The following is a 22,954-nucleotide window of genomic DNA, read 5'->3' as shown; positions in this document are numbered from 1 at the left end:
AAGAACACTGGTATTTACCCATCTTTGGGGTCTTTCATCCAAAGAAACCGAAACAAATAAGAGTCGTGTTTGACTCTTCAGCTAAACACCAGGGAGTCTCACTCAACAATGTGTTACTGACTGGACCAGACCGTACCAATAGCTTGCTGAGCATCCTCCTCAGATTCCGGAAGGAACCCGTAGCGGTGACAGTTGATATTTTTGATGTTTTTTTGGTTTTCAAGTAAATGAAGAGCACAGAAACTTTCTCAGATTTTTCTGGTATGAAAACAATGATATGGATAAACCTCTCAGAGAATACCGCATGTGCGTTCATGTGTTTGGGAACTCTCCTTCCCCCGCTGTAGCAACATACGGACTTCGTAAATCAGCTGAAAATGCCCAAGAAGAATTTGGACACAACGTTTGCGACTTCATTACGAACAACTTCTATGTCGATGATGGCTTAACATCGCTTCCTTCATCAGATATGGCTATTGACCTGGTTAAACGGACTCAAAAGGCCCTCCTTAAAGAAGGAAATCTACGAGTACACAAGATCGCATCAAATAGTAAGGCTGTAATGGAAGCCTTTCCCGCGGACGATTTAGCGAAGGATTTTAAAGAACTCAACATCGGAGATAATCCACCCTTGCAACGAAGTCTTGGAATTTGTTGGAATGTGGCACTAGACGCCTTCACATTTAAAATTTCATCCGATGCGATGTGAAACCCTTTACCTGAAGAGGTCTGTTATCAACAGTTAACAGTTTATATGACCCCTTAGGATTCTCTGCTCCCGTTGTAGTACAAGGCAAACTATTCCTACGGAATTGGATATCGGGAACTGATTGGGACGAACCGCTCCCTACAGAGCATGAAGAAATGTGGAATTCTTGGAGAGAATCTTTGTCAGTATTAGAAGAACTCAAAATCAATAGAACTTATACGAATAATCTCACCCCTATATCCGAGATACACGTCTTCTGTGATGCGTCAAAAGAAGCTATAGCAGCCTCATCATATCTGAAGACAATTGACCCAGAAGGAAACCCACATGTGTCATTTATACTTGGAAAAGCCAAAGTCGCCCCTCAACATGGACATACCTTCCCTCGGCTTGAACTTTGTGCTTCTGTTTTAGCAGTTGAAATCGCCGAAGTAGTATGTGAAAGTTTAGGTTATGATATGAACTCTGTGAAATTTTAAACTGATAGCCAAGTTGTACTTGGGTACATTAACAATGAGTCAAGGCGTTTTTATGTGTACGTTGAGCATAGAGTGAACAGAATTAGAAATTCTACAAAACCTCAACAATGGCGTTATGTCAACACCGACACTAATCCAGCAGACGAAGGAACACGACCTATTCCTGCTTCCCGTTTGAAGAACAGTTAACTGGACCATCATTTCTCAGTGAGAAGCCTGTCGTTGAAGCACTGACTTTTCCATTAGTCGACGAAGAACAAGATATTGAACTACGACCATGTGAGTAAAGGAAACATAACTGTTATTAAATCTAAGATTGGACTTGAAAGATTTGAACGATTTTCAACGTGGGATAAATTAGTCAGAACTATCGCATATTTAAAGTCCTATATCAGGAACCGCACTAGAAATGAACCACGTAATCCTAGGAACCAAGAACTTTATCATGAATCAGAGAATTTTATCATCCAACAAGTTCAACAAGTCTACTATAGTGAAGAGATTCAGAATCTTTCCAGAAACACATCCATTCCAAAAGGAAGTAGCATCATATCATTATCGCCAGTTCTAGATAAGGATGAGATTCTTCGCTTAGGAGGACGTCTCTCAAAATCGTGCTTAAGTCTTGAAGAGAAAAACCCAATAATCATACCAGGAAGTACTTATATTGCTAAACTGTTAGTGTTACACTTTCATTCCATGGTCAAACATCAAGGTAGACATTTTACCGAAGGACTCATTAGGTCTCATGGTTTTTGGATATTAGGTGCCAAAAGGCTAATATTATCTCTCATTCAAAGGTGTGTAACATGTAAAAGACTTCGAAGAAAACTGGAATATCAGAAAATGGCAGATTTGCCGGATGATAGACTTACTCCTAACCCCCCCTTTAGTTATGTAGGCGTCGACGTGTTTGGACCTTGGTCAGTGGTAGCAAGACGCACACGGGGAGGTCAGGCGAGTGCCAAACGTTGGGCAGTTCTTTTATCCTGTCTGACATCAAGAGCGATCCATATTGAATTGATTGAAGAAATGAGCTCGTCTTCATTCATCAACTCTCTCCGAAGATTTGTTTCAGTTCGCGGTGCCGTGAAACAATTTCATTCGGATAGAGGAACTAATTTTGTTGGAAGTGTAAAGGACCTCCAAATGAATGCCATAAACGTGTCAGATGGAACTGTGGCTGATTTTTTATTCAAACAAGGCGCCACTTGGAAATTTAACCCTCCCCACTCCTCTCACATGGGTGGAGTGTGGGAACGGATGATTGGGGTAGCGAGACGCATATTGGATGCTATGTTACTGGATCATAAACACAGAAATTTAACACATGAAGTTTTATCTACTCTTATGTACGAAGTTTAAGCAATTGTTAATGCCAGACCTATCATGGTACTTTCGTCAGACCCAGAGTCTTCATCCGTTTTAAGTCCATCAGTTTTATTAACCCAAAAGTCGGTGAATTCAGATTTTGGAACTTGTAACTTTGATATCAAGGACTCTTATAAATCTGAGTGGAAATTTGTGCAAGTTCTTTCCAATACGTTTTGGTCGAAGTGGATAAAAGAGTACTTGCAAACATTACAAAACAGACAAAAATGGCACCAAGAAAACCGAAATGTGTCAAAAGATGACATCGTGTTGTTAAAAGACAATTCAGTACATCGTAATGAATGGCCTTTAGGTATCGTTACAAACGTTTTCCCTAGTGACAATAACCTTATTCGTAAAGTCGAAGTTCGTATTGAGAAGAATGGTAAACGTGTGTCGTATATCCGTCTTATTGTCTTGTTAGAAGGTGATATTAACAACTAAAGTTGATTCTGTTATTTTGAAATGTCTTTTAACTTGTCTTATAGTGCTATTCTAAGTAGATAGTGAATTTTTTATTAAAATTCAGACGGGGAGTGTGATGGAATAATACGATTACTGTTGTCTTGATTTAAATAAAGTTGCGTCCCTTTAGAAAACTCTCCAATTTATGGAAGTACATTAATGTAAACACCGCCATTTTATCCTTTATTTCATATTCTTAGACATTTCAGAAAGTGTTGCCTCTCACAGGGTAATTTCAGTTTATGTTATTGTAGATTTGTTTAATTAGCAAAGTGTCTAAAATTTGATTATTTCATCTGTGTTCAGTTTAAAACATGTCATCATGTGAACTTCGTTTGGTGTAACCTTTAATTTCCACATGTAAGATAGGCCTATTATATTGACAAAATGAGAAGAATCATAAGATCTGTACTTGTATTTATCAGTTGTATTTGTATTTTTAGTTTTTCACTCTCTTCCGAGAGACTACTGTATATGGCTGTGTTGAGAGATATCAATAAAGCTTAAAACAGTACAGTGACTACGCGCCTAATTTGTCCAGGACAAGTTCAAGGGCAATAAATCAGAAACCAAACTTTGACTAAAGTTGGACTAAAGGCGATCTTTGAGTATATGCACCGCTCAATTTTCACGAATCATGCTTGACATTTACTTTCAACCGTATAAAATGAAAGAAGTGGTAAAGTTAAACACCAGTATTAACATTGGATCTTTGGCTAGATATTGCCGTGCTATATTTTTGACAGTTATGCTGGATGTGGATGCTCATTGTGTCCTTTTACTGAAATAACTGAATATGCGAGTGTAAAAAGAAAACAGAAAATAGTAAACGACAATTATAATTTAGAAATTATAAATAATAAATAATCATCTCATATTTGTAACAATATAAATATATCAAAACTAACCAATGATATGGTCGGATTAAAAGAATTCAGGAAAGGGAAATCCTATAGAACAGAAAATCATTTTTGAATGGCTTTAATAATAAATAATTGTGTGATGGTTGTCGCTCTGCTCAAAGTTTAATTTTAATGAAGTTCCTGTGGGCGTATATTATCATGCTTCACAAGCCGCCTTAATTCGAGCGTTTATGGAAAAAATCAATGAATCGTGTAGTCATGGTTACCAAAATTTTGCTTTATTTAAACATGTACAGATAGCCCATTTTACTATCCTCTGATATACATTGTACCGGTTAAATATGGCATTGAAAGCAATTTTAATTTGTTTGAGTGTGCTGATACTCGTTATTTCAGCCGATGATAATATCGTCGAGGGTAAGATGATTGAAATAAATGGCATTTTCTTTGTTTTAATTCAGGTCTTTTCTACTTAGGAACTTATTGTCGTATGCAACCGATTGTACATAAACTAAACTTTGACTAAAGTGGACTAAAGGCGATCTTTGAGTATATGCACCAATCAAATTTCACGAATCATGCTTAACATTTACTTACAACCGTATAAAATGAAAGAAGTGGTAAAGTTACACCAGTAATAACATTGGATCTTAGGCTAGATATTGCCGCGCTATATTTTTGATAGTTTTGCTGACAGTGGACGTGGATGCTCATTGTGTAGCTTTACTGAAATAACTGAAATGACCAGATGAATACCAGCCTGATTATAAAATGTTGTAACGCGGTTTGAATATGAACAGCTTTATCGCAGCGTTGGTGTATCATACACCTGTCTGAATCAATACTTATCCATAATTAATTTGGTACCATCTAAACATTCCAATGAACTAAATCGATCTTTAATAGTTCTGTGAATAACTTAAATGCGCGTCGGTGAAGGTCCATTAAACGGCGTAATTGATCTAAATTATTCTCCAGTTCACCTACTGAGGTAACTTTACCACATCTTTCATTTTATACGTTTGAAAGTAAATATTAAGCATGACTTTCGCAAATTTTGACCGGTGCATACTCAAAGTTCGGTTTAAATCCAAATTAAGTCAAAATTTAGCTTAGTAGGAGCGCTGCATGCGGCCACTAATATTGTTTTGGTGCTGATATTCGAATCTTTAAAATTCGATATACCATCGATAACAGTTCATCCAGTATTGAAATCCACAGACTATTTTTTTTTACAATGTAAAACGTAGGCCTTTTTGCAAAATGAACATTATCTAAGTGACCAAGTTATTATCAATTTTCACCCATGCAGATCAATCGTATAATTTTCATTAAATCTCATTTCAGAACGATGGCATGATTTCATAACAGCGCATGATATGTCAAAAAACACGCAGTTAGGGTTATTTTATAAAGAATTATATAGAGCATCCTGTTTCGAAGGCAAAATATGCGCTGATCTGACAATTCAGGAAACGCAGGCAACTTTATTATAAACGTGTAAATTGATCAAAGCTGGAACGTGTTTGAATCAAATTTCATCAGGAACAAAAAACATTTATCCGGGCCCAAACAGCACAGAAAGCGGTATCGTTGGTTATCTTCTAAATTGCTTGATTCCGATTCTGATATATACATGCACACTGTGCGTCATCTGGTATGCAAACCGTGGAACCGTATTCTTGTAATATCAGGCATGTACTTTTCAATAATATTATTATGTGTGTATTTCACTTTAAGAAGCTCAACTTATCGCATTGGTAACTGCACTTTATGAAAATGGAACCAGAATTGTAAACTATCTTGGAGACAAAATGGATCCCCTGTGCAAGTAGTATTAGTGGTCGACTCTGGAACGGATTTGGAAGAAGTGGCCAATGCATCTGGATGGACTGTGCTCTTCTTTGTAGACCTTCTACCACCACCAAGAGACGGTATGTCATAATCAAATAAGGGGCTATACTAAAGTTAACTCGTTTGAAAATATCCAGACCGCTTTCATAATTAGTGAACTTTTGGAAAGTATTTTTCTGTGGAGGCCACCTGTGGATTTCAGGTGAGAGTTATTCAACCAGGCGGTTTATAGAAGAAGACTTGGTGTGTAAACCTTATGTCTGTTTAATATCGACGATAAAAATAGCCTGCAATAGCCTACAATTCACTTTTTGTCATCCCAACCCCCAAAGCACCCTTTTTGAAACTAAATAGAATACATTTATCACAAATGCCCCGTAGCGAACCCAAAGTTTGATATGGGTGTGTGCAATGTCGAGCTTGAATTTTTTAAGGGGTGGGGAGGGATCGTGGTCATCTTCAGAGTTCAATCAAGACAGTGAGATGCAGAAAAATACATTTGAAATAAGTATTTTAAAATCATTTAAAAACTTCACAGTATAAATATAAGCGACAATCACAACTTTTTTCAATCACAACAGATTATATTATTTGGTGTTCAAACTCCCAGGACTACCAAACAAACAGATATGAATATAGATAACATTGACAATTAAATATTCTCTAATTACAGTAAGTTATCATTAGAAATACACATCTATAATACATTATTGAAAGGTATAATAGCTGTTAGTGATGGTTTTAGTTGAAAGGGTAAGGGACATGGCTTAGTGAGTTAGACGCTTGCTCGCAAACCTGAAGGTCCATGGTTCAATTCCGGCATAGGGATTCGGATTTTTCAATCGGGTTCCCCCCTGTCCGTGAGGCAGGTAAATTGAAAAAGCGTCTAGTCGTTCGGATGGGACAATAAACCGAGGCCCAGTGTGCTACAGATTACAGGCTGTGCACAGTTGATAATCGAAAACGAGCAGGCTGATACCGCTGTCCTGGCAAAATACCCCTCATTGTACCTACATTGCGTTACCCGTCTTCATTAGCCCACATAGTTCAGAAAAGTAGGACGTAAAACTCCATTTATTTCATTTTTGTCGTGATGGCATGCAGTTTTTAGTAGCCTATTTCACGCTTCGAGACAAAAACTGATCATACGGTCGCTCTAAATACTGGATGCACAAACGTTTTGAAATCTATTATTCAATCTATAGACACAGCTTTATGGAACAACAATCACTGGTTAAAGTTTTATGCAACGTTTCGACGTGTTTCCCCCGTCGTCCTCAGGCACATAATGAGAAGAAGTGATGGGCAAACTATATATACATTAATGGTTTATTGATACATTGATTAAATTTTAACAGGTACAATAAGAGGTATATAATTCTTAAAATAACATACAGGCTGATTAAGTAAAATAATTGAAGTAAAGTAAATGAATTAAAAAAGATTAATTGAAGATTAAATAAACAACTATTGCTGGTATTGGAGTCTTTTATTAATAGAAATTACATTGTTCATATAACTAACTATGCTTAAAGTTGGAAATTGTTTTTGAATATGAATAATTACAAGTTGATAAGTTTATCATATGCATGCGATAAACGAACACCTTCATCTCTGTTAAGGTCAGGCTGATATCTTCTGATGTGGATAGCTTCATGAAGTCTCCTGGTTTTATCTATGTGCTTATTGATTGTCAGTATGTTGGTGTTGTCAAAGTTGACTTTATGTCCTGTTTTCCTTCCCATAGCAAGATGTTCAGCCACAGCAGATGTTCCTTCATTGCCGGGCTTGTCTTGATGGTCTTTGAGTCGAATTGCCATTCAAAGACTTTATTATTCAATCACCATAGGAGATCAGGAATTGAGGATGGCTCGGCTTGGTGTAGTTCGAACCCAACCCCCCTCCGCCCCATTTTCATTCATAACATACTATGGACAACCTAAGTCCCTCCACACTTATGATTGTTAGAAACGCCACTGAGTCGTTTATGCCAGGCTCGGAGCTAAGACAAGGAATATCTGTTGAACGAAACTTGATGGATTGGTTGGCTAACTTCACCTTAACTTTGTTCTATTTATAAATGTCACGTGGCAATACAATATTCAATATGGCGAATATTTCAACACGTTAGTAAAGTCAATTCTTAATTACAGAAAAACATTGCTCCAAAGGAGCTTTATCATCTATCCATGTATTTTTAAGGTTCAGGTAAGTATTTTTTTTTAATATTTTGAATTAAATACCTAATAAGTATGGTAATGTAAAAGTCCAAACACCAATATAAATATACCGCCATTGCGGAAGTTATGAAATTGGTGTGTATAAAATACCAACCTCTGACCTCAACAACGGTCACCTTGTCTTTTTAATCCTTTGCTGTTCCTTCTACTCTTGCTTTATTATCACTGTGATCTGAAATTTGTGCCAAATTATATTCATTGGCTTTATCAGTTATGTAATTTGTTTTGAAATACCAGTTTAAAAGAAATAAAATATAGCCCAGGAGAGTCAGATTGATATGAATTATTTTATTAACTCTGTGTTGAGTTGGATCACAGGTTTATGAATTGAATTTGTTCAAAAGTATTTAACAAGAATTTTTCAACATTCGTCACAGAATTCCCATGGATCTTTTTACATGAAAATGGACCATTGCTGTGTAGTTCTACTCTCTGCCTTGCAATGTCTACAGAATCTCATTTAAACTCCAAATACCACTTACTCTCTGGCCACATTGAGTGCTAAATTGAATTTTTTTCTCATGTCACAAATATTCAAAATATGATTTTTAGGTGAATACCAATTGTCTTAGGTGAGAATGCCTTTGGATCCATGAATATAAGTTTTGAAAATTTTGCATTTGAAATGAACATACTTCTTTCGAAGAAATTTCATGTGAAAATGACACACATTTTGAACCGAAAATCTCCTATGAAATGGTTGGCATTTTCATCAACCCATAGACAACACAAGACTCTCAGCAATATTTGGAGATAAATATTTCAATTCATACAAATATGATAGCCAAAATGTGATTTAGAACTTGATGTGGCCAGAGAGTAGTGTCTTATGGGAAATATGCACTACGGAAATGGTTTTTTTTCAAGATAAATTTCTTGGGGGGATGTTTACTTATTTCACAGGTGAAATCACAAACCTTTTTGTATGGTATCCAATGACATACAATGGAAAATTTTATTTTGAATATTTATTTGGAAAAAAACAAATTCTGAACTTAATGTGGGAAGAGAGATTTTGTTAAGCTTGGAATAAATTTGTTAAGTAGCAAATTTAAGTCCAAATGCATGTTTTGTTGAACTGTGATTGCATGAATTTACATATTCCCTTATTAAGTGGAAGTCTGTAAATACGTAGGATTTGTGAATAATAGATAAGCTTATCATTATATTTTTTCTTTTCAGTTTTGTCAGTCACTCATTATGTCTCTAGTCAGCTCTACCATTGGTCTAATCAAACATTATCTTTGTATACAGAAGACAGTGAATTCAAAATCTATACCAGCACCATTCCGAGAACCATACATTCTAACTGGCTATCGTCTACCAAAGAAATCCTGGTCATACTACATTGTCAGTTTATTTCAATGGCACAACGAAACAATCAATGTGTGGACTCATTTAGTAGCCTGTCTCTTTGTTCTGGGAGAACTGGCAAGATTTGGTCTAAAGTATGATTTATTTAGCGACAAAGATGGTGGAGCTCTCTTGGCTTTTGGACTTAGCTGTCTCACAATGTTTTTCTTTAGTTCTATGTCCCATTTGCTTCATTTAAAATCCATTAAGGTACATTATATACTGAGCCTAGCAGATTACGCTGGTATTAGTTTATATGGATCTGGAGCTGGGATCGCAACATTTTACTCATGCTGTCAACCCAATGTCTATGATGTCATGGCGCCATTTTATATAATCGGCAATGTCATTGTTGGGTGGTTTGTCTATGCCACTTGCGTTATTGCAAAACTCACCTTTGTTGGGCCACATGCTGCACAACGAAAGTTAATGTGTGTATTTGCATTCACGATACAAGGAACATGGATAGTTACTCCTCTTTTATCAAATTATTACACTTATTTTTTTGATCCTGAATGCAGTATTTGGAACTTGAATCACATCACCATTTCATGCCTTCTCTGTGTTTTGGAAGGAATAGCATTTGCTGCACACATTCCTGAAAGATACAGACCCAAAATGTTTGACTACGTAGGTCATGGTCATCAAATATTCCACTTGCTTTGTATTTTTTCGGTTATTTACCAAATGCGAGCAGTTGATCGTAATGTAGACATGGGTTTAGCTGCTCACACTGGCATGAACATCAATGACGTTCTAATTGGATTTACTGCCTTAATTATGTCACAAATTATCACCACCTTTTTTGTTTTAGGGTTAGTCGACAAGAAGGTTAACGAAATTGTTAAGGCGAGTTAAAAATCTCATTACAAATTACAGATCTCAATTTGAACTTGTTATTTGATAACAAACTGAAAATCTATGAATTTGGTGAAAATTGACTCATGAATCATGCTGCTTATAAAATAAAATTTAATTACAATTTATAAGTCAATGCAATTCTGCAAATTTAAAACCATTCATTTTTTTGAAGAAAAACAATTTAACATCTACCAAAGCCTTTGTTTTGAATAAATAGAATTCAGATAGTAAAATGTGAACATGAAATTCAAAAGATTTTTATCAAGTAACAAGTTCAAAGCTTTTATATGGTGCAGCTCATGTATTTTGCTTTTGTGAATCAGTAAATCTTTTTATCTAAATGCTAAATGAGGCGAGTGAAATGTACAAAATTGTTTCATAACCTGAAATAGTAGTTGTCTCCCTTTGATCACCCATAACTAAGGACTATGGATAATGACAGACTTAAAATGTGTTTGAGGACATCTGCAAAATATTTCAATATCTATGAAAGAAAATTTCAGAAAAATATAATGTTTCAGATACAAAATATCAAATAAAATATTGAGTTATTCTGGAAATTCTAGTTTGCTTGTCTGTTTGCTAATGTTAATTAACTAATATCAGAAATTTTGTTTTGTTTTTATATATTATTTAAGTAATGTTTATAAATTTGTCTTATTATCTATTGTACTTATTTGTGTTTACACCTGAAGAAAATCTCAGTCATTATACTGTTATTATTAACACAATGTTATTTAATATCAAATATTTTTGTTGTCTATTTTGTATTTAAAATTATTTACTTTTACAAATGGCAGTTATCCCATACTACTTTTGTCTTTTGCTTTAGCTATACAGTATATTAATACTTAGATGATTTTATCTCTTTAAAAACATTGTTACATGACATGACTATATCAGGGAACTCAGACCTATCTTATTTACTGGAATTATGGCCTGAAGTTTTTGTTTTTTTGGAATAGAACCACTAAAAATTTAGCAATAAGCAATTTATCATGGGAAAATCCCTCATGGAAGCCAAAGGCCCCGTTCAACCGTTTGTTTCATACCTTTATCACTGCTATATTGAAGGCAAATTCAACGATAGTTCTATATCCTTATAGTTTGAATTCTAAGACCTGTGCAGTTAATATCGTGACTATTATTATGACCATGTTCTGGCTTTACATGCTCAATCAAATGTTTTTTGAAATCATAGGAACCCGTGCATGCAAGAAACAACCCTGGTTCATATGATGGAATAAATGTCCAAACTTGCTGACCAGACATTAGTTTTTCGAAAGATATTTGGAATTAGCTTCTTGTCCAATTTTGTATAAATTTGACTAGGAACTGTTCGTGAACAGAAAAACAATGCACATCTCAGGAAGCCTACAATAAATTCATTGTGTTTGATTGTGACAAATTTTATGAGAAATAGTCACTTTTTACACTCACTATAAAAACACTTTTGTTGAATAGGATTATTTTTTTTTAAATTAGAACATTCCTAAAACAATTCATTTGTACACTTGGTCAACATTGGTTGTGTAAATTAGACTTTTTATTTGCTTAGAAAATGATTTGAAAGAACTGAAAAGAAACGTTAAGAATTTAAATATTATAATAAATGGATTAAATGTTGTAGAAAATGTGTCACAATATTAAGTTGAATTAAGTTCTGTGATATGATAATTAACTACATATACAATACTTTGGTGCAACCCAGTACAGTTTTTTTTTATAAGTAAACGATTGAGGTTTCAAATTAGATGTTTTATTATTAAGAACATTATTTGGCAACAACAAATCAAAACAATTCTAAAAATCATGTTTTTTTTATTATCACATTTTGTTATTTTTCACTATAGCACGCTGTTGCCGGCTCGACTAAATACAATACGGTTGCATGCGACTGAAAATTTGAATTTGAAGGGAGTTTCAGCATATCGAGCATTTAAGTTAGACATTGCACTTATTCTAAATGTAATTTAATATCAAAATATGACCTAAACCCCTTCAAAGATATTTTTGCTTCATTGTAATTATGTTGAAATTGAACAAATTGTGGTTTCAAAGTGAGTTGTCATTTTTTTTGTCCACAATGGTTTATGACGTTCTATATCGTGTGCATATTGGAACTGAGACCATTATTTATATTATTTGTTCTAAACAAAAAAACACTAATACGGGATTAAAAGGGGTTTCGTAAGCCTACCGATTGGCTTGAATGGTTTTAGGTCGTAGCGGAGTCAAAGATTTTTCTGGAATTTCAGGAACCATAAAAATAGGATGAACAATCGGTACTAATGTGTCCTATATACACATACAAAGAAGCCTCTTTTGAATTCCTTAATTAAGCAAAATATTTTCTGATGTCTTTGCTACAATTGAGTACTAGTGTTTTAACTCTGCTTATAATTTTGGTGGTTATTCATGCGCCTGTTATTAAAATCTTTCTGGACAAAGTTTTGTTGAAATTGTTTTTTTTATACGCCTGTAGACATGAAACGTGCATTTTTGTCGTCGCCCCTGAGGTATATTGAAATGAATAGATTATTTTCTCAGATAATCCAGAAAAAATTATTGTCCTTGTTCTCGAAAACTCGTTCAATTTTTAACTCGTTAACACTCCAGAAGGCACAATTCTTGACGGACCTCGGTTCATCCAAGGATGACCCTATTGACAATCGAAAAATATTTAATATGAGCTATTACCCTTGTCTTAAAAAAGCGTTGAATTTTTAGCTCGTGAACACTTAAGAAGGCACAATTCTTGACGAATTTTCGATGAAACTTGGTTTGAGTGTTTGAAATCACCCAAGGATGAACCCTATGGAAAATATTTAATATGAGCCCTTATTGTTGGAAATTCTTTCAATTTTTACCTTGTAAGCACTATAGGAGGCATGATTCTTGGCGGATTTGACGAAACTTGGTGAAATTGTTTATTATCATCCATAGATGAACCCTATTGAAAATCAAAAAGTCGAAAACTATTCTATAATGAGTTATTGACCTCATTCTTGAAAACGCTTTGAAACACTGAAAGGCACGATTCTTGCTGGATATTCGTTTTAAGAGCCATGGTTATACGTTTGACCTTTTTAGGTCTGCTGATTTAAAACAAACGCAGGCAAAGATTGGGTTATGATATTAGAATAAGTGAGCTCACCCAGGTTATCTGTTCGGTAGTATTGACGCAATGGGATATGTATTTTTTATTTCAATTGCATACTATAAAAGTATAATAGAAATATATAAAATTTTCACTATCATATAATAAAATCTACGAAATATTACATTACAGCCTGGTATAGGAACATGGTAGCAGCTTATACACTACTCATGCTTAGATCTCGGTTGTAGCAACATCTTCTGAGGTGGTCTTTCCTAAAACTCGTTTTGAGAAACCTTCATAAGGACTATAATCTTTGATGTCTGAAGCTGGTCTGTCACCAAGGGAGGAAACTGGCCTTGCTTCTTTATGTCGTGCCAAAAGACGCTGAGATGCACTTGGTCCGTTGTTACTCTGGGGTTCTGTTGATTCTGAGTGTGCTCTTCTCTTGTTTAGGATGGTTGCTTTTCGTGCTATCGTTTGCCGAAATTTTTCATTCGATTCGGCAATCTTAGTTATAGCGTACATCGATGTTTGGTTCATATTCTTAAAAGTTGGTCGATTCTTTCTGCCTTCCCCCGATTCATTTCCTAAACCGATGTTAGTGACAAGTTTACCGAATTCTATAGCGAAGTTTGTGTCCAAATTTTTGGGTTTGTTAGATAATCGGGTAATCATGTGGCGTCTACTTGCCAAGCGTTTCCATTTATCGTTTTCTCGAACAGAAAGGTGTGTGTTTTCAATTGCACCATCATTTAAATCTAGTGAGTCTGACGTCACAGACATAGCGTCTCCGTCCTTTGGGCGCTGTAGCTCTTTCACTAAATTCACCGCTTCTTCGATTGTCATTTTCTTTGTATCCAGTTCTTCCCTGCTGGCTCGACTAATTCGGAATCGAGTTATTGCGGCGATATGCAAAAATGTTGAGATTCTATGAAACATCATCGCAAAAAATTGAATAAGAAGCAAAACTCCGAATACTAAAGTAAATGCAACAGATAATGGCTCGATAGCTTCTCCTTTAAAACTTTCACTGTCGCAAGGAATCTTGTAGGTAAGACTTGTGGTTGTTTCAGCAACCATTGCTAATGTGAATACCAGTACCACAAACAACCCGTTAATGAGGAAAAAGAAGAGACAAGTTTTGTTTCTAAGCTCCAAAAGATCGCCTTGCATTTTCTTCTCGTGATCTGCGTCCTTCTCCAGAGGGAACAAATAGGTGTCAATCAATTCTTTCCAGAAATTGATCTCGCTTGGATCTAACAATTCGACATTGCCGTTTCCAATGTCTTCGTCAGTCAGCCATAATAAATTATTCGACTCAGTGCTGGTTACTGATACTACATAGCCTTCCACTTGATCTATATAAAATAAGGTATAACATTACTTTTTTATTTAAATGACATTTAGTCTGACTGCTCTGCTCTATAAATCAGCAAATTGCGATATAAATGAGTATATGTACATTACATATTACAGTGGTAAAGGTGTCAACAGTATTGCCTACCTGGTGCCCAAGAAATCCTGAATTTCCCAGATTCCCTGTCTTCAGATTCTTTCCTAGCCTTCCTACTAGTTCTCAATTTCACAGAATCTTGATGTTTTTTGTTTTCTTCCATTGCATCGAGACGATCCATTACTTGGTTAATCTTTTCATCATTTTGATGTATCTCTGTTGTTGAGCAACATGTGCAGTTGAACAGACCTCCAAGCGAAGACATGCCCTGCGCATCTGAACTTCCAGAAAAATTATTCCAAATCCGCACCAATGGATTTGAGAATTTCTTTTTTATCTGTTGACCGGTTTCTGATGTCACTGGTTTGGGAGATTCGCGAGTTCCCCATGATACAACATGAAGATTTCCAAGGGAGTAGATCATGAGAAGCATGGACATCGAAGGAATTGACAGGAAATAGAGGAATCCATGGAGAATGCAGGTGAACTCTTGTGGATGTAATAAGGAGGTGATGAAGAACAATCCACACACTGCTACAAGGAAGATGGTGCTAACTGAGCAAAAGCCATTGTCTGCTGCTTGTTTTATCAGACCTACTACTACTAGCATCATGACCAAACTATAAATAACTGACAACACTGCGGCATACGCTAACTGAAATAAAATGAGTTCACATATAGCTACAAAATTCTTCATATTCTTAAAACCACTACCCAAATTATTTCAACGTGTGAAAACATCAAAACCATACTACAAAATAGAATAGATGATTAACGAGGTTCTTTCTAAGAAGCACACAATGCGCCTCTGCTTACCTGAGTAGATGTTTTGGTAGTGAAGCACATAATTATGAAAATTCCAACTGGGATGATATTCAAAATGAGGGAACCAAATAATGGAAGTTCTGGAAATGCTGTTGTTATGGCACCGACTATCAGGAGGAAAATAGTGCCAGGCGTTACAATGGAAGATGCCATCAGTCCCATTTGGTACATGATATACAAACAAGATATGTCCTCATTCTTTCTGGTAACACTCTTCCAGTTGTTCAACAGATCAAGGATGTTTGCCATGGTCGATGGTGTCCATCGTCGCCTCTGATTAAAGAACTCGTAAAAGCCTTCTGGGGCAAATGTGTAGGAGTCTGAGGCAGCACAATATTCCACCCGATAACCTTGTTGTAACAACAGCGTACACAGCCATCGGTCTTCCCCTGTGAAATACAAAATGATGTTTTACATTATAGGCTGTGATATCTTAATTTGTATCTAGCAACGTACCAGACAATAATTAATCCGTAGCAAATGTTTCAGAGGATATACATTTAATTCGGAATACAAAACATTTCAAACTGAAGATTGATTTATCGTTGTAATTTTGTAAATGTTCTGTTATGATTAACTGATATTTTTATCGAGATTACCTTGGTCATACTGAACGTAATGTCGAGGTTCTGTTGGCGGAGTCGTGTACTTCTTCATCACATTATCGTCCATAAGAGCCGAACTTCTAAAGAGACTAAAGCAGCCAGGACTGCATAGTACACAACCTATGATGTGTTCAGTGGCCTTCTGTAACCAGTGACTAACAGCATACTCAAACTTTTGATACCAAACCATAGGACCTATAAACAGAATGTGATTATCAGAGGAGATATAGGGTCCTCAGGCTTTTTAATGACAACAAGAATTTAAAGTAAGATGCTTACCAGATCCAATAGGATGAATTCTTCCACAAGCAGCACCAACTTTAGGATTTTTCTTCATCCTGTCAACTAACATTCGTAATGCCTCTGGTTGGAAGTCAACATCACCGTCCAAGGCGAGGAGGAATGTATTTTCAGCTCTGGTTTTCTTTCTGTCTAAGCTGATTGGTAGTGACATCAGTTGGTTGGATAGGAAGTAGTACAGGTACATCACCTGGAAAATAATTTGATCCGTGATAGAATATAAGTATCTCCTTCACTGGGAAATCATTTGTTACAGGGTGACTAGACTTGAAGTCGTAAGTTGTCCATTACCGAAACATAAATGTATGTTACCTTACCTTCCGTTAACATTACATTTCCCCATAAAAAAACGTACCTGACTCCATCTTTTTCGATGTCTTATCTTTGTTTTATCCTTCAAGTGGGCTGTTAACGTATTACCACCAGGCATTGTCCATAGAAGGCGACCTCCATAGGGTGTTGGTATCTTTGTAGGTGGTGGTATGTTCATTGAGGTACGATGCTGTGTGCTATAAATAGACAATCATACGATTAGATGATTTTCTCAAATTATTGAATGTATGCCTAATGCTTCTCACGTTATTATGTGGAAGCTGTTTCGAAATTACAAATAAGATTTGTAATAATATTTAAAATTCCGGAAAACCTGATGGAAATCTGCAACCCATTTTCTTTAAAAGTTCACCCCTCCCAGAGAGTCTGCAGAGCTAATAATATAGTTAGACATAATATATGCACAAGTTGTCTTTGACATATTCTGTTAACCTACTTGGCAGCTACTCCTATAACTCTGGTCAGCATCTTAACAAAATCATTGACATCATAATCAAAATTTTCCTCTTCATGAAACTCAAATGCATCATCGAAGAAAATATGTGCTGAAATGGAATTTGCCAATACAATTAAAAACAATTGTCCGCATAAAAAGTCCACTGGGGTGTAGTTTTGCTTTGTGTTTGGTTATTCGCTCTTTGGTTGGGAACGTTATGATTGTTTTCTTCAAATAAATTGGTCAACACATATTTGATCCAAAATAACTAAATCGGATATTAGTAGATGAGATTCCTTTGACTTCCTCTTTTCCTTGTACAGCTAAATCTTTGGAATCAGCTGATCGACGAATTTTCCATAAATTTCAATGATATAACCACGACACAGACCTTCAAACTCATAGTATTCAACGTCTATCTCAAACGCTTTTACTGCCTTTCTTCTGGCACTTTGATCTTCATCAAGTCTGTAAGAAAAGGCGGCAGTTGAAACATAAATGTAAACACAATAATATCAATACAAAGAATCTTAAACTTATTTATTTCGCGAAACGCCATTGCAGATACAAATATTTGCTAAAAAAATATAACCTAAATAAGGATCGGAGTACTTGAATCATCTCATTTTCCGTTTCATGCCACATTGTAGCACATATATAGATAAATGGTGTAGAATCAGTTCGTATTTTACTGGTATCCATCAAATCGAAATCTTCAAAGTCTTCAGTAGAAGCATCAACTTTTGTCCATGGAGCATCAACTTCCTGTAAAGATAGCGATCACTCTTGTAGATTATTAGTTATTTAAAGATAGATAGAAAATACTTTCCTTTGACTGATACGTTTAATTAACTGTATCGCTCGGGCTACGTTAGTATTATTGAATTCGTGTGTAATTTTCTTTTTGTAGAATTTAACCTACTTTTTTCTCCCAAGGATCTTCAACTTGTTCATCTCTGGTTCTTGTCAGCATCATAGATTGTTCAAGTAATATACCACAGTAAAGGCTTCTCGTAAACAATCTAAAATAGAAATGGAAACATTGTTCTAGTCAACTATGTCAAGATTTGACTTGCATGCATTATAATTTTTCTCAGTGAATAAAGCACTTTTTCATTAAAATGAATTTTGTTTTTAAAAATAACGATACTTAAACTCACTTGTCAGTTGCCAAAAGCCTTCGTGTTCTCGGATGCCAATTATGTCCAACAATATACAGGAATGACAGATACCCAGCAAATCCAATAACAAACCAGTACTGTTGTAGCAATCCATTGAGGTAGGGTGATAAACCATCCGAAGAAATTATTGGCACCCATTGAATGGTACATCGAAGAAACTCTAGGTTAGCGTTGCTCGAGGAATAGGAAAGAATGAGCAAGGCGAATGTGACAGGTACTGCTAGAGATAATGGTATGGTAAAGCAAGCCACCTGAACCAGGATCTTACAAGCGGCTTTGGACAGTTTATAACAGAAGACGCTACTTACGATGTTCACTAAAGCCACCAAGAATGGAAAAAAGTAATGACAGTCTGTTTGGTGTAAAGGACTTAAGTCCACAAGATTTAGCTCTCCAAATATAGAGCAGTTACTAGCAGTAGAGTCAAGTGATAGCAGCGTTCTAATGCACTGATCGCTTCCTACTCCAAAGAGCACTAACAAAAAAACAAAGCTTATAAGGATTTTCCACAAAGAAATGACCAAATAAAGCTTTACCCTCTGATTTCGAATTTGAGTTTTAAGATCTACCAAGAAAGAGTCACCTTTAACGAAGTTATCCCAATTATTGAGGGAGCACAGAAAAAGAGAAATTGGGATTAGAGACGTCAAAGCAATTGATTGCAGTTCATAATGGGCCCTGATAATCCACAGTACGATCACGACGATATGAACCGCAAGCACAAGAAAATCCAAAATTCGCTTGACGATATTTGGTAGCCAAGGACTTTTCCGATCTTTAGAGTCAAAAACTGTATGAGCTGTAACATTCGGGTGGCTAGCTTTATCTTCGAATATCCGAACAATTCCTGGAACAGATCCTACACTCATTACCATCAAGCATCCTATCAGAGGATCAAAACTTGGAATAACATAAAATACCAATAAACATAGGCCAACAGAATGAAGACTTTCTGTAACAAAAACCTGAAATGGATGAAATACAATTAAGCAAAATACATGTATATGGCATAATCGTACATCTTGATTTGAAAAGCCATATATAAACTGAAAAGATTAATTTAATCCAAAACGGACCACATTAACTTAATAAGATCAAACTAACTGCATTACCATGGAAGAATGCATTGAATTGTTTTTAAAATTATATTGGAAAATACTCACGGTTATAAATGGAAGCAAAGTTATCGATCTCGTTGTCTTAAAACAATTGACCCAAACGTTTCCCACAAAAATGAAAGCATAGGGTAAGCACATTGATAAAAATAAGCTCCATAGCCACTTGACATCTAATGGCCTGTCGTTTGTTTTAATGATGAGGTATTGGTCGGTGATATTTGGGTTGTCTCCGATGATAAAAGCTTTTTGAATAGGGTTTATGTGGTAAGTCATAAAAAGGAAACTGAGTTTAGATATGATAGCTGTTCCAAGAATGGTTGTAAACAAAAACAAACTAGCTAAAATTTTGACGACGAGGTTAACTTTCTTCCATATTTTTGATTCTGAGGAGGTGGAAATTTCTTCTTCTCCGTCTTCTCGAAATATATCCCATTTCTTTATATTTCTGTAATGCACATATATTATTATAATTTTCTTGTTGTGTTCTCGAGCTTTTGATTATAACAGAAATACGATGATATTACATTCGAATAGTTGCGTATAGCAGAAATATTATTTTTCTTCGCGTGAAATTTATTATCCCTAATTTTTTTTCTCTGCGACTTAGTATCATGTTAAACAGTTACATTTTGTGGCTTCACATAGTTAACATAATTTCAAGGTCTCAAATGATTTAGTCTACCCAAGAAAAAGTAACTTCAACTGACAGTAGTGTTGAAATAATGACTTTAACTCAACACCAGTGTTGACATGTACCAGTGTACATGATACCGAAAGCTTAACGTGATATCGAATGCCAATATCAATTACTGAAATGAAGATAAATGTAATGAATATTTGTTTGCATCGTATCATCATATTGAAGAACTGTTTACATATTCATAAGATGTATTTTTCTGTTCAACGATATTCATCTCATTTCCAGAGAAGTACTTGAATTACTTGCATTACGGTAAAGTGATGCTCTAAATTATCATAATGGGTAGGATCGATATATCATGACAATCAGCCCTATCAAGATGTTTAAGATTGAGGCGGGCGGACGCCTATCAAATCCCATAAAAAGTAATTCTCACTTTGTGCTTCTCTGCTGTATCTCGGAATGATCTTTGATAACTCCACCTTCTCCATTCTCTACCAGGTATACGTCATCTTCTACCTCCCCTTCATCATTGACGTAACCCCGATTCCGAAAGCCTTCTTTTAATGACATGGTTACTTTCTATTAGCCATTCTATTGTCCTGGAAAGTATTATTACAAATATTGTACGTCATCTGTATTTTTTCTCTGAAAGTGATATATCTCAATAACGGTTTCATTCTCGTGATCCAATATATATTCATCAATTCAGTAGTTCAGAAAGATTTTAAATGCATCACAGCCTTATACAGCTGTGACTAAACACTTATTTAAAATATCTTGAACTCAATTAATATAATTAACATGTGTAAAGGAACTGTATGCTGAAACTGCTTTTTAACATGACATGTTCTTAAAGAGTTAAACTTGTTGCATGGAATGCAAAATCTGTGTTATTTATATCGGATCATTTTGCTCCCTTCATAAGAAAATATAAAATTCAGGTTCAGGAAGAGTAGGTAGCAGAATAAATAGCACCTACCTTAAGCAGATGTTAGCTCTTCGAGTAAAATCACCGACACAGATTAGATAAGGGGCAGCCTACAGTAAACACAGTCGATAGCAATCAAAATTGTATCTTAAAGTATCTGTACCACGAACACAATAATCAGATGGTTATGGTTATCAATTGCTTCTATCGTACCTTCCTATTTCATTAAACAACAGTTTGTTTGCATATATCTCTTTAAAGAGGCATAATTGATAACTGGGACACTATGGGATAAAATTGATAAGATTTACAAATTCAGGGACACTATGTAAACACTGATTCTTCCAAATTCAAATCTAGCAACGCACTATCAATAACTAAGTAAATTTCAAATAACTGAACTACACTATTAGCAATAGAATCACAGCAGGGAGATTTTACCCAATTAACTTTACCAAAATGATCATACAACCATCACAGTGGAAGTTATTTTATTTTGTAAATTCAGATATGAACCCTTTAAGTTACCATAATGAGTGGTCGATGGGGTCAGGTAAACCATGTTGATTTATTGCCCCTATCATGTACCCTGGTATTTAGTTCGAGTGGGTGAACGTAGACCCTAAGTGTAGTTTTGTGTACCTAACATATTTGGTTTAATTTTATTTAACCTCATTATGTCAACAAAGACAAATGGGTGGGTCAATTTACAACATATTAATAGGTGCTAAGGTTATACAATAGAACGTACTTATAATAATATTCTATAATTGTCTACCCTTTCTTATAGGAAGCTTTTGTTGAATAAAAAGATATTTTTCTTTTTCGTCTTCATGCCTCATCGTTGGACTACTTTATTCAGAATTGAATGAATTTGAATAATGGCCGATGTAAGAAATCTACGTTCATTTTCGCTATTCATCGAAAATATATGAAATGTACACATTGTATAGGCGTAAAGACAATTTCCAATGAAGTTCGAGTCAAAATCGTCATAGGGGAAAGGTAATAAACATGCCCATCGGTTAAGTAAAAACACCATTCAAGGGATCTATACTCTTTTACTTACATGGTGAAGCTTAGTTGTTGTTGTTTGTTGACATAAACAGGACCAGTTCACATAACCTTTCGGCAATGTAAGTACCAATGAACAGAATATAAAAAGTCTAGCCTGTGTAGTTTTTATCAGTATTTAATCTACTCAAAAAATAAAGTGGACTGCTGTTGGTAACTATTTGAATTGAAACCGGATGTGCATACATAACTTTGCTCTACTACACTATTATCAAAGCTGACCTAATGTAAGATATATTATCCTTCTGTTATCAAATATTTTAAGTATGAAAAGTCCCCTATCGGTATGGATCAACAAACTTTGGGGGAATTTAATACTAGCATACTTACTGTCACATTTAAAGCGACATAAATAATAAAAGCAAATAACGTACGTGAATTCATTGGCTTGATACACACGATATGTCTTTAAAATGGTTAAACCTCGATTTATACTTGTTTGTATGTTACGAAATAGACAAATACATATTACCATTTTTACAGTTTTTATTGGGACAAAGGTATTGTAATTAATCTTTCGTTAATTTATATTGGGATTATTTTCATTGTTTAATCATAATCATAATGTTCTAGTTTGTTGAAACAAATATACAAATATAAACGATGGTCTTGGTTTACTCCACCTGTTGGATTTAGTTACCTAAGCCCGTTTTCTATATCTCCAAGTTCCCCTATATCTATTTTTTACGAAGATAACGATCCAAGAGATCAAATGAAGGTTTTTCGATGGAAGGTTACTGTCGAACAAAAGATGACGGGA

The 22,954-nt window shown here is 35.2% G+C and overlaps 2 protein-coding genes across 2 annotated transcripts; one reads left to right on the top strand and one right to left on the bottom strand.

The window, feature by feature from the left end:
- Positions 1-7,852: 7,852 nt before the first annotated feature.
- Positions 7,853-12,642, top strand: LOTGIDRAFT_223258 (hypothetical protein). The gene is made up of 2 exons (XM_009068607.1): positions 7,853-7,949; positions 9,164-12,642. The coding sequence occupies exon 2, from the start codon at positions 9,182-9,184 to the stop codon at positions 10,190-10,192; it is 1,011 nt and encodes a 336-aa protein (XP_009066855.1). The 5' UTR covers positions 7,853-7,949; positions 9,164-9,181; the 3' UTR covers positions 10,193-12,642.
- A 1,457-nt stretch (positions 12,643-14,099) lies between these two features.
- Positions 14,100-19,987, bottom strand: LOTGIDRAFT_91642 (hypothetical protein; the record flags this gene model as incomplete). The annotated part of the gene is made up of 12 exons (XM_009068606.1): positions 14,100-14,656; positions 14,791-15,406; positions 15,568-15,965; positions 16,176-16,376; positions 16,461-16,671; positions 16,837-16,990; positions 17,251-17,359; positions 17,642-17,718; positions 17,843-17,963; positions 18,169-18,272; positions 18,411-19,396; positions 19,595-19,987. Coding segments are annotated over 12 exons (3,927 nt in total), but the record flags the coding sequence as incomplete, so codon positions are not given.
- Positions 19,988-22,954: the final 2,967 nt, after the last annotated feature.

The sequence above is a fragment of the Lottia gigantea genome (assembly GCF_000327385.1).
Source record: "Lottia gigantea unplaced genomic scaffold LOTGIsca_91, whole genome shotgun sequence".
Classification (NCBI taxonomy): Eukaryota; Metazoa; Mollusca; class Gastropoda; family Lottiidae; genus Lottia; species Lottia gigantea.
This window is presented reverse-complemented; position numbering and strand designations above follow the sequence as displayed.

What these genes read in the sequence shown, in the direction of transcription:
- LOTGIDRAFT_223258 (XM_009068607.1), top strand. Translation starts at nt 9,182, where the DNA reads ATGTCTCTAGTCAGCTCTACCATTGGTCTAATCAAACATTATCTTTGT.